Source organism: Gasterosteus aculeatus, chromosome 13, assembly GCF_964276395.1.
Source record: "Gasterosteus aculeatus chromosome 13, fGasAcu3.hap1.1, whole genome shotgun sequence".
NCBI lineage: Eukaryota > Metazoa > Chordata > Actinopteri > Perciformes > Gasterosteidae > Gasterosteus > Gasterosteus aculeatus.
In genome coordinates, this window is record NC_135701.1 from 18625742 (window position 1) to 18640977 (window position 15236).

Below are 15236 nucleotides of genomic sequence, written 5' to 3' on the forward strand. Positions count from 1 at the left end.
TACTCATTTGAAGAATTCTGAATGCTTCAACAATCCCCGACCTCATGTGTTCATGTAAAAGAAAGTGTTTAGTAAAGAAAGAGATCAATTCAGAATCGTGTATCTCCCATTATGTATTCTTACACAATTGTGTAGTACAATCAAACTGTTTATGAACAAAGGGGCTTGACCGGAATGGACTTTTGATTAATATTGGAGTAATACTTACAGAGAACCATTATCAATAGTACAAATAATAAATATCAATATTATTCCAATTTGGAACACCATCAAAATGTGCCATTTTCATTTACTCCACAACATTGACAAACAAATCATTTTTCAAAAATGATTAGACATTTTTTAAATTAAGAATTTCAAAGTGGCTTATTTCAAATCCTGTAGTGTTACTAGCAAAAGTCAATAGCAGCGTCACGTCAACACACAAAAAGAGTTCAACGGAGCGTCCGAGTGTTTGGTAAACCCGTCGGCGAAGCCCTCCCCTTCCACCAGCGCCGGCCTCCCGTTGCACATGGGGCACAGTTTGTTGCGTTCCTGTGAAGCTCTCATCCAGATGATGAGGTTCCAGCGCTGGCCGGAGGAGATGGGCAGGGCCCCGTGCATGTGTTGGCCCCGGTGGAGGAGACCCTCGGTCACCTTGTGTTGAACCTCTGAACACTCCATCTCACTTAAAGGCACCTGCAGGAGGATACAACCACTGACTTTAGACACATTTTAGATGTTTGGTTTAAAAATAGCAAAAGAGAAAGAAAAAAAAAAGTTTGTTGTTGCAATACTCATTTTATCCACACGAGGCGGAAACAAACCAGAAGTATTGAACTGGTTTTGTCCCAGGTGATTTCTAATCTAACGGCCAACACACCATATCATTATGTTACTAATGTTTAGAGTTACACTGGTTTCCCAAGAGAAAGAAAAGAAAGTTTGTCCCGCAAAACCGGTTTTCACCTGCTATAAAGTCATAGAAAATGTAGAGAAAACTATTCAATCAGATGTTTTTCGCCTTTGCATTTTAGAGCTTTAGTACAAATAACCTAGACTATGCAAGGCATGGTTATCTCCAAAAGAGTATATTTCACACTGCTACATGTAGAAGGGGTGGTTGTATGTATGCTAGTGTATGTTAATAATAAAAGTAGCAGTAGTAATTGTATTAGTTATTATTAGTGTCGTATTACACCCATATGTTTACCTGTCTCATGTCACCAAAATAAAGGTTTCCCTCTGTGAAGTCCTTGCCCAGGGAAACATTCAGGGTGACCTCTGCATTGTCGTAATGGTAGCTCAGGTCCAGGTCTTCGGTCATGTCATATTTAACGACAAAGGCTTTGTGGCTGTCCAGACAGCGTCCTCCGCAGTCCGGGAACAGAAGGGAGGTGAGCGGCTGCAGGTAGAGCTCACGCAGGGGTGTGATGAAGCCCTCGTCAAAACCCAGTTCATTGAGGAGGATCTGGAAGAGAAAATCGATGAATATCATAAGTAATGGAGCGTATCACTCATGTTTTATTCCCTGATCTCCTTTTAGGACTATACATATTTAAGTTAGACCTCTTTCATGGATTCAACATTCACAGAGTTCTACATATTTCATGGATGAAGGACAACAACAGGCCAAAGATCCAAAGGTCACAGCAAACGAAGGATGAAATGTGAATGATTGAGCAAGGTGAAATGGTGCTTTAAGGGGTTTGACCCTGTAGGGACACATACGTTACCCCATAATGGTTCATGGTGTTGGGTCTTCCTTTCGGGGCGGAGGAATGCTCAAAGTGCTCCAGCTCCTCCACCAGGTCCTCACAGAAGCTTTTGTCAAACACCGGGAAGCGATAAACCCTTGCAGCTTCAACAGAAATATTCGAGTCACTGCAAAATTTCCTTAGCTTCGGGTAAAACGGTTACAGTTCACGCTGGTATGAGGTATAATTTTATAAAAGCACATCATTTTAGGTTTAAAGGAAAGATATGCATGCGCGCATCAAGGGTTTTGCATGTTGAAACTTATGTGAAGTGAGACAATTATTACATACTTTGAAATGTCTGAATACTTCTGAAACATTTAACTACTTTGTTTGATGTTTTTTCTTGCCATCTGTAACCACTCAGAGTAGCACAGCTACTCTTTGACGGCACCCAAAGAGTAAAGAATACTAAGGATCAATATTTAGCATTTAACGTGAGCTGCTACTTTACATTTAACATTCGCCACCTAGAGGAAATGAAAGCACTTTCCAGCTTACCGGCCTCTCCCTTCAACATATCTCCGAGACCTTCTTCACTCACGTCGCAGCTTCGACAATAATCAACAATTTGCTTAAACTTTGGTGCGAGGAAGGACTCCTGAAGGGAGAGGAGTGTGAGTGTGTCTCAGCGAGCTGTTGTTAACACATTGTTATTGAGGCCATGGTAGCGGCGTGATGCAGAAAGTACCTGCAGATGGTAGACATGAGGACGGAGAGGCTGGTACATGTCTTTAATAGCAAGGGCCCTCTCCGCAGAAGTCACACTGAGACGCCTCCGCCTGTCCACTTCCTGTGAAATCTAAATGGAGCAGTCGTACAGTTAAGGCAGGTGATCAAAAATAATATTTCGTTTTTTAATCTTCAATACATCCTGACATCTATTTGAAACGAGACGGGAAGAAAACTATCACGCAGCCTCCAACTAGATGATTATGAGCATTTCAGTCAGAAAGATAACTTACAAAGTGATCAAATAATAAAAAAAATTTAAAAAATGCCGAATATCACCTGGTGGAGAACCTCCTCAAACTGTTGATCCGTCACGCAGCCACGCTGTCGAAGAAGCTGCGTGGCAACAATTAAACAGAGAATACGCACATGTCACAAGACGTTACAAACCCTAAGTGTCCCTGCTGATATTATGGGATGCACTCACCGGTTGGTGGTCCAGTCTGAATTGCTGCTCGGACACAAAGCGGACGTGCAGTTTGTAGTCGTCCAGGTAGATATTGTCAGTGGTGAAACAGTTGCAGGTGTAAAACCGGCGACTTCCGTCTTCCGTGTTCGTCATAACTACTTGTTAACTGACACACAGGCGTATAATCGAAGTATTAGTACCATCGAGGCAGTTTACTAACAAGCGAGTGTGGTAAATGGGAAAAGACGTATATCACTTCCGGTTCAAAGTTCAATAATTAAAGTTTCATGTCCACAAATCAAAAATTGACGAGCAATTCTATTTTGTCTGACTATTTTTACAGCTCAACAAAAATAGGATCTATTCACATCATACTTTAATTTGAACTCATTCTGATACTATTACTATTATTATGATTATTATTATTGCCAAATTGGGTAGCTGTAGTTACAAACGGTGGCCACTAGGTGGCAGACACGCGCTGTTCAAAATAATCCACCCTAATTATAACTTTATTTCTGGCCTATTACTGTGTCAGGTGGCATCATTCAGAAGTAGGGGACACACTTATTGAGACACACTCACCATGTTACTTAAAAACAAGACAAAGGTCCCAGTGATTCTCCCCATTTTCTCAAACGGCTGGCATGAAGGAGGCGTAGTTGACCGTAGGTGGCGCTAATTCGAAAGGATGGACACAAACTACCTCAACCCAAACGTAGAAGAAGAGAAAGGAAACAACAAGCCTTGCAGCTAAATCCCGAGTGATTTTATTGCGGATTATTTTTAATGTACCTTCTTTAGGAGGAGCTAGCACAGCTGGTAAAACATGCCGATTGGCAGTTAACATATTTTCGCTCATTGAAAACACAAAAGGTGTCTATTGTACTACTTTATAAAGTCTAGGCGGAAATGTTAAGCGTGGAGTCGTTGCAAGTGGTTGAGGAAGAGGTGGTTGAATCCAGCTCCAATAAACTCGGTGACATTTACACTTTTGTGGCCAAGGGCTGCTTTCCTCAGACGATGAATCCGTTACGAAAGAAGAATCTTAAACGATACGCCCAGAAATTTGTAATTGATGGTAAGGTTTATTTTGAAACCTTAAAAATAACACTTGACATTGCACTGCTATCCATTCAACGTGCACTGACGCACATTTCAAAAATGTGCCAATTTCACGTCGCTTTTCCTCTTATCAAGTGTCTACCATGTAAATGATACATGCATCTGTATTTCTACCATCAAGATAAACAAGTCAAAATGAAATGCTCCCTTTTTTAACTTGATTGTGGTGGGAGGTTCCCTGCATTCACAAGTCAGAGCACCAAAAGAGTTTCACGTCATGTCCAACTTCTCATTCCTTTCTACATCCGAGAGGGCAAACTGTACTACGTGGGACCCAAGAAAGAAGAGAAGAGGGAGGTGGTGATCGAGGCGGAGCGAAAGAGGCAGGTATTTCTCGACTGCCACTTTAATGACATCGGTCATCACCTGGGCCAGAAGAAGACTGTCCACAGGATCCAGAGCAAGTACTACTGGCTGGGGATCATCAAGGACGTAGTGGACTGGGTGCGTGCATCGAACACTGGTTCGTTAACATCGAAAGAGACACGGCGATAATAACGTTCAACCTTTCGCTGTTTCAGATAAAAGTATGCGAGACATGTCAGCACACCGAGAGGAATAAAAACCTGGCCAGGACCGTTCGGCCCATCAAAGTGGACGCACCTTGGGACATCGTTGGGATTGACATAACGGGTTTGCGCCTCATTTCATTTGATTCTATTTTTTTGTTCTGTGCCATTTCGCTCCACACTTTGCGACCTGCATCCTGTTGTCTCTCATTACCAGGGCCTTTCCCGGAGACGCAGCAAGGCAACACCAGTGTTACACTCCTCATTGATTATTTCAGTAAATGGCCAGAAGCTTTTCCAGTTCAAAAGACAGATGCTCTCTCTGTTGCTAAATGTATTTCCAAATGCATATACAGGTAAGCATTTTATATAATCATAACGATCACGTTTATAGTTTTTATCAATATAATTTTAATCTGTTGATTTATTTCTTGCTCAATTTTTTTTAACCTTGAATATAATTTATTCTCTGTTTAATCAGGTTTGGTGCCCCTAAAACAATAGTGTGCACACAGAATGTCGACTTCTGTGATGAGGTGAGATTGTGAGTCACAAAGTCAGTTACAAAAAAACGCTGTTGTGGACCAGTTTTTATCAGTTCCTGTATTGGTGATTTCCAGGTGACAAGGCTGCTGTGCGACAGGTGGAGCATCGTGCAGAAGGTGTCTCCTCTGGATCAACCTCAGCTCAACCCGTTCCACGACTGCACGAGTCCTTTACTGAAGGAGGCCATTTTGCAGATGGTAACCGAGAAGCAGACGGAATGGGACGACTTCCTGGACCCGGTGCTGTTTGTCTTCAGGACGTCCGCCAACCCCACGACCAAGTTCAGCCCTTACTCCCTCATGTTCAACAGGAAGGTTAATTTACCCGACGAGGTAGGCCTGCATTGTCTAGAGGATGAATACATATAACTCAGCAGCTTGTTTCTGCTTACTGATTTGACTTTGTTTGCTCCAGAATACCTTGAGTCTGCTCAATTACGACGAGCAGGAGCAGGATACGTATTCCACAAAGGAGAAGGCCTCTGCATATATGACGATAATGCAGGAGCAGCAGAACTCTGTGAAGCAGCTGGTAATTGTTTAGTCTTACTTTATTACGATGGATGGTGGCGGTGTAGCTTGTTCTGTGTTTATTGGTCCGATTGTCACGTGCACTTCATCCACTGCTTCGAGGGTTTTGCCCAAAATATCAGTGATGATGATTCTCGCCGCTGTGTCGTTAAATGCCCCATGAAATAAGGGGATACTTTCTTCCTGCTTACTAAAGCATGCTGCCTTTCTTTCTTTCAATTAGCTCATATAGACTACGTGTCCGTCACCATTTTCGTTTTTATCTGTTGCCAACTTGGCTTCAGGAAATGTTGACAATATTCTTTCATGAAGCGAAAACAGACATTGAAAGCTTTAATGATGTCAGAAGACAACACCAGGGACAACGCCCAGAATGAATAACGCCACGGTAACGACCTGTCAATCACAAGTTTCCGGGCGCTAAAGTATTTGCCTCAGCTGGTGGTATTTAAATGAATAAAGGGCTTCAAATGTTGAAAAGAAAAGGCTAACTGTGAATATTGATTTCCCTACAAAGAAACTGAGTTCTAGGTTTACTGGCTCCCTTTCGTATTGTGTAGGATATATTTATTGTTTATGTCCCCAAGACACAGCACTTAATATGTATCGTGACACATTGAAGTTTTGTGATCACGGTCACATTTATTTAATGACACAACACCGACACACCGTTAATACTGGCATTACTCATCTGTTATGCAACAACAAACTGATTGTGTTTCTTCCACCTCCAGGTGATGGCCAATATGAACGCTGCCTACAAACAAGAGAAGAAAAAGAACACCAAGCGGAGAACACACAACATGCGCTCGGTGACTTTTAAAATCGCAGATCCTTCTTTCTGTGCAGGAGACTCGCCCTCCCCAAAGAAACTGAAAGACAGTATATATTTATCTTTTCCTGTTGAGACTGTGCTGGCCACCGAGCAAAGCAGCTCAGAGGACATGAAGACTGAGTTAGAATATCACTTGGCTGATTCCGATGTCCACTGAGGACGACTGGACGGATCAGGGGAGCTCGACGATGTGTTGTTGTGATAAAGCAAGCTGAAGTATCGAACAGGGGATAGAAATCCAGATGTTGGTGAGCTGAGTTTGTATCGCCGCTGACGCTCCTGTCTGTTAGTTGATGCTCCACTGGTGATGAGAATCAGAATATATATACCTAAAATGTATCTAAAGCATTTGTTAAAACCAGAAACCCTTGTGATCACACCATTAAAAGACATCACTCCCTCTGAAACTGACACTTTTCACTCAGTAATGTGGCAGATTTACGCTTATTTTTTAGAGAATTACTGTTAGCAAGCAGATGAATGAGTAAAACAGTGACACGAAGGGAAACTTTCAAAAAGATATGGTCACATCATTGTCGTCAAAGACCTTTGAGTTAGCGTTTGTTCAGTTAGCAACCACCTCTCCACAGATGTTTTCTCCTGTGTTAATCACAGAGTCACTCGCTAGCGTGGGCTCTTCTCATGTGAACCAACAAGCCAATATTATTCATGAAATCTCTCCCACAAGTTCTGCAGGATTATTCATGATTCTCCACTGCGTGGCTTCTCATGTGGCTCTTCAATGAGGAGCCCCAAACTAATGTTTTCCCACATGTTTCGCAGGCCTCTCCCGTGTGTGCATTTTCTTATGTCTTATCAATGCCGAAACATCCGCGAATACTTTCCCGCAGGTATTGCAGAGGTAGGATTTCTCACCCATGTGGGTTTACATATGGACTGTCTTGTCCCTGCTACGGTTGAAACTCTTCACGCATTTTCCACACGCGTCACATTTGTTGGTCTGTTCATCTGTGAGAGTAACATGGTGACTAGCCAGAATCTGCTGTTGTGACTCTTTGTTTGATGTTAAACTTTGTTTCACTCCTTTCTGATCTTGTCTATCAGATTCTTGAGTGTCATTTGGTTCTGGTACCACAAAACGTTCAGTCTATTTCCTCAACTAACCAGCTGGTACACGTGCTAGCTGGAGGCTCTGTCTCTGATTCACTCTGACTTCTGTCAGGATTCAAAAACGGAGTCTCATCATCACTGTGATCAGTTTCCTCACAAGTGGGAGTCAACGTAAAGGTGTCGGCCTCCTGCTTCGGTTCAAGCTGCTCTCCCTCCTGACTGCTGCACAGTTCCTCCTGTTCCTCTTTCATGATTCACACTATAAAGTTCTGACTGGAGACCTCAGTCACAATAAGGTTCCGCTTGCTATTTTGCGTACAGGTCTTCTTTAAATTTGATTGGCGGGTCGATCAAACTTGAATAGATGCATATCATCACCTAAAGCACCAGAGTGTGCAGGTTCAGGGTGACAGTTTCCTCACTGTCTGAGACTAAACACCACCTACTATCAACTAAATCCTACAGCTCAATATTATTTCTTGGGGAGCTTTTTGGTATTTATTTTGGCTATTTCAAAAAATGAAACAAAAACACGTATGCAGGATAAAATCATGAGTGAACATCACTTGAGGATTTATCAGTTTAAGAGATAAATATTTTTTATTTGCTGAAAATTTTGTCAGAATGAAAATTTCTTCAGATAGAGAAATAGTATGAATTCTTATATGAGACTCATGTGTTTCTGAATGAGCTGTCTCATGAGGGGCTAACATTTCAACGATGTAGCTCAGAGCCAAAACCAGACGTGCTTTAAAGATGATCAATGAAGTCAATTTTAAAACTAACAAGAAGCCAGGGGAGAGATCGTTTTCCCGGGCCTTGTAACTTTTATTAGAGTGTCAAGTGTTGATCTACCTTTACGAAAACCATCCTCTGATTTATTTAGCGAGCCCATTTGTTCTAAAAAAGGCAGGATGAAATCAAGAGTGGACACCACCTGAGGGTTTATCAGTTTAGGGAATCAATCAACTTCATTTGCAAGAGATTTTTTAAGATTGACAATAGTTTTTTTTAGGGTTTGGGTTAGGTTTATTCATTTAATAATAATAACTTTATTTATATAGCACCTTTAAAAAACTGTGTTTACAGAGAAGTAGACATAGTTATACATAACGTCAATACAGGTAAACATTTCAGAAAATACAGAAGGCAAAAGGGATCATGCCATATTGAAAATGAACACAACAGCAACAAGCACAGAAGACCAAAAAGAATACATACATATGTTTATATCTATATAGATATATACACACACATATATAGACGTCAGACAAACTAAATTAACAGAACCATAAAACTTTATAAAAAGGCCATCTCTAATGGCAAAAGCACGGTCACCGTTTGATTTAAGCCTCGCTTTTGGATCGGCCAAGCTGGAGGATCTAAGGCGGCTGCGAGCTGGCTCATGTGGGGCTAACATTTCAACAATGTAGCTCGGGCCCAGACCCAGACGTGCTTTAACGGTGATCAATTAAATCTTAAAGTCAATTTTAAAACTAACAAGAAGCCAGTGGAGAGAGACCAGGACTGGAGTAATGTGATGCCGTCTGATACAACCAGTCAGAAGCCTGGCTGCTGCATTCTGGATTAGTTGGAGAAGGGAAATAGATTTTTGGTTCATGCCGAATAGGAGGGAGTTGCAGTAGTCTAGTTGGGAGAGAATTAGTGTATGCATGACTTTTTCCAGGTCTGAGTATCATAGCAAGGTTTTTTTTTGAGATCTTAGTTGAAGGGGGAATGAAAAAAAAATTTGATCGGTGATTTTAAGTTTAATTGATGAGTGAACGTTTTTCCAGTCAGGATTCGGCTAGATGGTTACGCCTGTCAGATGAGGAGTTACTAAGCATGACTTTTGACCGCCCTAATAGAACGCTTCAACGCCTTTCTAATCTTGGATATTGCTCAGAATTAAACTCACAGGAGTTGCATCTATAACGTTTCATCCTTGTGGCTTCTTCTCATGTGCACATTTAAGTTACTAGAACTTCTGAAACCGCTTTTACATATTTTACAGGAATATGGCTTCTCGCCAGTATGGATTCTTATATGAGACTTTAAATTTGATGTTCGTGAGAAGGTTTTCCCACAGGTGATGCAAGAATATGGCCTTTCCCCAGTATGATTTCTTGTATGATACTTCAATCGTGATTTCAAAGTGAATGTTTTCCCACAAGTGGTGCAAGAATATGGCTTCTCCCCACTATGAATTCTTATATGAGACTTCAAATGTGATGTCTGAGTGAACGTTTTCCCACAAGTAATGCAAGAATATGGCCTTTCCCCAGTGTGAATTCTTGTATGAAACTTCAATAAATCTCTCCGAGGGAATGTTTTCCCACAGGTGGTGCAAGAATATGGCTTCTCCCCACTATGAATTCTTGTATGAAACTTCAAATGTGATTTCAGAGTGAATGTTTTCCCACAGGTGTTGCAAGAAAACGGCCTTTCCCCAGTGTGGATTAGCATGTGGCCTTTCAAGCCACTACTAAATTTAAAATCTTTTCCACATGTTTTGCAAGAGAATGGTTTCTCATCACTATGGACTCTTTTATGGATCTGGAATACTGAATCATGAATGAATCTTTTCCCACAGGTGCACACATATGGTTGATCCACTCTGTGGACTTTCCTCACGTGGGCCAACAAGGTTTTTTTATGTTGGAAATAATTTCCACATGTTTCACACAAAAATGTCTTGTCACCTGGAGGAGCCAGAATCTGCTGTTGTGGCTCCTTGTCTGATGTTAAACTTTGTTTTACTCCTTTCTGATCTTGACTATGAGATTCTTGAGTGTTGTTTGGTTCTGGTACCACAAAACGTTCACAGTCTATTTCCTCATCTAACCAGGTGGTACACGTGCTAGCTGGAGGCTCTGTCTCTGATTCACTGTGACTTCTGTCAGGATTCCAAAACGGAGTCTCATCATCACTGTGATCAGTTTCCTCACAAGTGGGAGTCAACGTAAAGGTGTCGGCCTCCTGCTTCGGTTCAAGCTGCTCTCCCTCCTGACTGCTGCACAGTTCCTCCTGTTCCTCTTTAATCTGTGGAGGATCTGGGTCCTCTTGGTCCAGACTGGGGTTCCTCTCCTGGAGACAGAGCTGCTGGTCACAGAGAACCTCCTCGTCCTTACAGACACGTGACTGCGGGAGCTCTGGAGGGACAAAAGAAATAGAAAAACAAACGTTGGAGCGAATAAATAAAACGAGTGTGAATAAACCATCATGTGTCCTACTGTTCTATTATTAACAAATACGGTTCGAGAGGCCGAACTTCATCTTCAATAATCTCCCAGTTCAAGGGTGTAAACTGTTGAACTGTAACATTATTGATGATAAAATAAAGCCTTAAGTACCTTATTGCTTGTGTAATACGATTACCAGCAACATTATAAAAGGTACGTAAATAGCTGCTTTTCAGGACAAAATAGTTTTAGCCACCAAGCGTCGCGTATCGCATTTCAGTAGGCTAGAGAAAATAGTCCCCGTACGTGTGGCTGTTGCTATGCAACGGACAGACAGCAACATCACATTTGTTCGCCTAGCACCACAAGTGTGTTGATGATTAGCTAGTAGATCGACGTTCATTTGTGCGTCACATCCCAGGTCTTCCATGCTCGATGTCGCACCATCTCATTCATTCACATCGCCCATGACGTCCATCTAAATGTCCCTCAAACGGTTGCGAAAGTTCGCATTGCCCAAAATGAAATAACAAAAGTCATTGGCGGGGCTTCCGGTCTTTTTTCGGCGATCGCCACCTAACTAAAAACTGAAATGCCAACTAACGCCCGCGCAAAATCTAATAACTATTATTTTTGAGTGCGCACTGATATGAAACGCTCAGGTAAATGTAAACAGTTCCAGTACATTATGGCTCAATAAAGAAAACCCCGTGACTCACTCTCAACCAATCAAAATGCGGGATTCCATCTATCCGTATTAGAAGTACCGTTAAAGGACACATTTATTGGAAAACCTTAAATAATGTCTCGTCCTTATTGCTATAAGAAACATATTTTCTTACAAAGTTGTACTCACCAATCCGGTGTAACCTCACTTCGGGTTTCCAAATAACATCCAACAGTCCGCGCTGCCGGTCGATCTCTTCCTGGTACTCGACGATGGTTCTTTTAAAAGCTCCAAATATTTCTTCAGCAGCAGCAGATAGTCGCTCGTTGACAAACTCTCTCAAACCCTCAACTGAAGACATTGTTGCTTGATAACCGATGAAATAATTACCTGCACTGCCACAACACCGAGCAACGGCTGGGTGTCACACTATAACGTTCCGACTGGAAACACCTGTCTCATTAAGGTCCCGCTTGCTCTTACGGTTGCAGATCAGCCGTCTTCTTCTTCTTCTTCTTCTTCTTCTTCTTCTTCTTCTTCTTCTTCTTCTTATTTAAATGTAATTTTGCCGGTAGGAACCAACTTGAATAGATGTCAGAATAGTGTCAGGATCTCCGATCCCCCCGAGTCGGTTGATGAGAAGGATCCAGCACGTTGATCAGTTAAAGTCAAAAAGTTAACATTTATTTAGAAGAGAAAAAGATTACATGAGCAATTCTCCGCAGATATCTGGCTCTAACTATTGCTTGAAAACACACAAGCACGTGTCAGCGTTCTGTGTAATTGTGTCGCCGAGCAGTAAAAACACTGAGTTTTTCTACACTTGAAGACAGTTCTTAGCGCCAGAGAAGCCACAAATTGCGATAAGAACTCAGGTGGAGCTGAGGGTAACACCCAATGCTCCTCTGATCGAAGGTCTGTGAGAGCAAGATGACCCCTTCCCCAAACACAGCTGCAAACTGTCATTCTGTATCATGTTGCTCCTTGCACATCAGGGTCAAATACAGGACACTTGAGACACGGTTTTAGCGCAAAACAATGTTATAATATATTTTACCAGTACATGCATCTCACAATAGACCCCGCCACATACAGTTCTGGACTGTGCAGTTTCAGGGTTCCATCACTGTTCTAAGTGATAAAGACAAAACAACACCTAATCTGGTTTCTTTAAGAAATCTCAACAGTGCCCTGCAGATCTCGTGCCATTCCTCTTCCGCTGCCAGAACTCCACTTCCGTCCCAACTGACTCATCTTTGGCTTCAAGATGTACCTCTCTGAATGATCTCTTATTTAAAATTACCCAGTGCATTTATCTGACTCCTTTTTGCCATTAAATACTGCCTTGAGTTAAGTCCTGTCTGTCAGAATCTCAATATTTTGACCTCCTCTCTATACTTCCCTTTATATGTCTTCACATTTATGTGTTTCCGAATGCTATGATGTCCTCCTTTGTCATCTTTGTCCCACTTCTTCTGTCATACTTTCCTTACTGCTACTCTTATTAATGATTTAGCTTCCATCTTTCCAAAAGGAATATTCAATTACTTCTCTTCTTTTATTTCTGTCTTTGCGATCATATCTGCTCTCTCATTGCCCTCTACACCTTCATGTGCAAGGAGAGGCCAGGCAATTTTATTTGTATAGCACATTTCAACAACAAGGCAAAGTGCTTCAGATAAAACCATTAAAAACGTCCAAACATGAAGCAAGGATTGTAATGGTAAAATATGTTATAACATTGTTTTGTGCTAAAGCCGTGTCTCAAGTGTCCTGTATTTGACCCTGATGTGCAAAGAGCAACATGATACAAAATGTTAGTTTGCAGCTGTGCCCTGAGAAGGGAGGACGGTCAACTCAAGCTCATAGAAGCTTCAAAACAAAGGACTTCTGTTCATGGCCTTGGTTCATATCTTATTCGGTACGAAAGTTCCGGATCCACATTTTACTTCATGTCAATTAATTATGATTTGCACCGGCCACTGAGGAGGATCTTGTGTGTGTGTGTGTGTGTGTATGTGTGTGTGTGTGTGTGTGTGTGTGTGTGTGTGTGTGTGTGTGTGTGTGTGTGTGTGTGTGCTGCCCTCAGCTTCCCCTGGGTTCTTATCTCAACCTGCTTTGCAGCTTCTCGTAACTGGCACGGAGAATGTCCTCCACATGTGTATAAAAACTCAGCGTTTTTACTGCTTGGAGACGCCATTTCCGCAGAGCACCGTGATACGTGCCTGTGTATTTGACCTCCTGCTTGCAAGCAATAAATGGACTGTTTGCAACTTTGATCATTCATCAAGACTCTGTTTTATCAAACAAATCATTCTCTTCTCCCGAGCTTTTATTGAAATATTCCATAACAGGATATTTACAAAACCTTAAGAACATTGATTGAAACATAAAAGAAAAACGGTAAAAAGACGTAGAAAAAAGAATAAAACTTGTATGTCTTTAAGAATTCCAAAATGCAGAAATGGTCAATTAAAGGCAGCAGAAACAGAAAAGTCTTTAATCTGGATTTAAAGGAGCCGAGGAACTCAGCAGACCCGCAGCTTCCTGAGACTGTTCCAGACACGTGGAGCAGAAACACTGAACGCTGCTTCTCCTTGCTTAGTTTTGATTGGGAACATAAATACTTGATGTCCAATGTCATACAAGTTTATTTCCACCCATTTTTACTCAGTTCTATGAGTGTTATAATAATAATAATACCTTCATTTTATATAGCGTTTTTTCTAAATACCCAAAGACGCTTTACAAAGGGCAAAGACAGACAAAAACAAAAGACACAAACAGAACAGAACATTTAAGAAAAGTAGCGGAGCAGAGCAGAGCAACATTGGAAGGAAATAAATGAAACCTGCTCACTGCAACCAGAAAAATAAAAAACATATTGCTCAGTAGACCCGTGTGTCCGTGCGTCCTTAACGGAACCCGGTGGTGGTAGTGATATCGCGGCTACAGAAGTCTATCCTATATTTGTCCAGGAAGGTTGTAGAGGACTGGGGAGATGTCTTCATATCGGCGGGTGGAGGTGAGCCGTCGACCGGCCGAGTTCTGAACGTATTGGAGTTTGTTGAGGATGTTGTTGGGAGAGCCGCAGAGGATGCTGCTGCAGTAGTCGGGTCTGGAGGTCATGAGGGCATGGATGAGAATTTTGGTGGTAGCAGAGGAGAGGGAGGGAGAATGTTCCTGAGGTGGAAGAAGGCAGGCGTGGTGATGTGGTTGGCGTGGGGTAGGAAAGAAAGGGTGGGGTCGACGGTGATACCAAGGTTGCAGAGCAGAATGGATGGGGTGATAATGGAGCCATCCATGTTGAGAGAGAGAAGGTCTGGGCTGAGCGGATGAGGGAGTTAAGGCCGACGATGAGTATTTCAGACTCATAGAAAGTTCTGTGGCATCCATGATTTTTTATCAGTGGGAGTGCAGCGGGTGACTGATGGTCCTGGATTGTTAAATCCACCTTGTTAGCTGGTAATATCCAGGGAGGAGCATTTCCCCACATTACCGTATTCTTTGGCTGCTGTATTGATAGTCCAACCAAACCCTTTGCTTCTACTTTCATTACGTTCATAAAGCACCTTCGTGGCAGGAAGTTCCTCTCCGGATCCTTTCAGCTTTACCCAATAAGCAAGAGGTAGCTTTGATCGTCTCAATCGTAATGCCAGTGTGTCAGCTTCCACCAGCAGTGCACATTTTTGGAGTGATTGTAAATGTGCCCATACTAAATCCAAATATTTCACCTCTACTGATTTTTTTCAGCAGTGGGAAATGTTTGATTGGAAGCTCTTTCTTTTCTTTTGGCTATTTAAGAAAAACGTTGTTTTTTTTAATTATGCAGGATATGTTTGTGGTGGAAATTTGTGGATTTAGCCCTTGTGAGAAATCAAAAGTATCTTGAGC

At 41.9% G+C, this 15236-nt stretch overlaps 3 protein-coding genes across 4 annotated transcripts; 1 reads left to right on the forward strand and 2 right to left on the reverse strand.

The window, feature by feature from the left end:
• Positions 1 to 95: 95 nt before the first annotated feature.
• On the reverse strand, positions 96 to 3132 carry ogfod2 (2-oxoglutarate and iron-dependent oxygenase domain containing 2). The gene is made up of 7 exons (XM_040194728.2): positions 2896 to 3132; positions 2748 to 2804; positions 2428 to 2538; positions 2238 to 2337; positions 1716 to 1840; positions 1193 to 1450; positions 96 to 678 (listed from the first exon to the last, which is right to left on the reverse strand). Exons 1-7 carry the CDS (start codon positions 3028 to 3030, stop codon positions 412 to 414), a joined length of 1053 nt encoding a protein of 350 aa, XP_040050662.1. The 5' UTR covers positions 3031 to 3132; the 3' UTR covers positions 96 to 411.
• Positions 3133 to 3440: 308 nt separating this feature from the next.
• Positions 3441 to 6829, forward strand: LOC120830210 (gypsy retrotransposon integrase-like protein 1). Of its 2 annotated transcripts, XM_040194716.2 has the most exons (8): positions 3441 to 3958; positions 4253 to 4446; positions 4524 to 4635; positions 4729 to 4867; positions 4993 to 5047; positions 5132 to 5389; positions 5472 to 5588; positions 6322 to 6829. In XM_040194716.2, the coding sequence occupies exons 1-8, from the start codon at positions 3790 to 3792 to the stop codon at positions 6577 to 6579; spliced, it is 1302 nt and encodes a 433-aa protein (XP_040050650.2). In that variant the 5' UTR covers positions 3441 to 3789; the 3' UTR covers positions 6580 to 6829. The 2 variants fall into 2 exon arrangements, with proteins under 2 accessions (XP_040050650.2, XP_077943428.1); XM_078087302.1 differs by having other exon boundaries at positions 3550 to 3958; positions 4524 to 4867.
• A 1669-nt stretch (positions 6830 to 8498) lies between these two features.
• Positions 8499 to 11869, reverse strand: LOC120830208 (uncharacterized). Its single transcript, XM_040194712.2, has 2 exons — positions 11532 to 11869; positions 8499 to 10645 (listed from the first exon to the last, which is right to left on the reverse strand). Exons 1-2 carry the CDS (start codon positions 11701 to 11703, stop codon positions 9423 to 9425), a joined length of 1395 nt encoding a protein of 464 aa, XP_040050646.2. The 5' UTR covers positions 11704 to 11869; the 3' UTR covers positions 8499 to 9422.
• Between the last annotated feature and the right edge of the window lie 3367 nt (positions 11870 to 15236).

Excerpts from the sequence above, each read along its gene's own strand:
- ogfod2 (XM_040194728.2), bottom strand. The coding sequence starts at position 3,030 with ATGACGAACACGGAAGACGGAAGTCGCCGGTTTTACACCTGCAACTGT. Across the intron at positions 2,338-2,427 it reads CTCATGTCTACCATCTGCAG|GAGTCCTTCCTCGCACCAAA; the intron begins GTACTTTCTGCA and ends CTCTCCCTTCAG. Across the intron at positions 679-1,192 it reads ATTTTGGTGACATGAGACAG|GTGCCTTTAAGTGAGATGGA; the intron begins GTAAACATATGG and ends ATCCTCCTGCAG.
- LOC120830210 (XM_078087302.1), top strand. The coding sequence starts at position 3,790 with ATGTTAAGCGTGGAGTCGTTGCAAGTGGTTGAGGAAGAGGTGGTTGAA. Across the intron at positions 4,868-4,992 it reads ATTTCCAAATGCATATACAG|GTTTGGTGCCCCTAAAACAA; the intron begins GTAAGCATTTTA and ends CTGTTTAATCAG. Across the intron at positions 5,390-5,471 it reads AGGTTAATTTACCCGACGAG|AATACCTTGAGTCTGCTCAA; the intron begins GTAGGCCTGCAT and ends TGTTTGCTCCAG.
- LOC120830208 (XM_040194712.2), bottom strand. The coding sequence starts at position 11,703 with ATGTCTTCAGTTGAGGGTTTGAGAGAGTTTGTCAACGAGCGACTATCT. Across the intron at positions 10,646-11,531 it reads AGTGAGGTTACACCGGATTG|AGCTCCCGCAGTCACGTGTC; the intron begins GTGAGTACAACT and ends TTGTCCCTCCAG.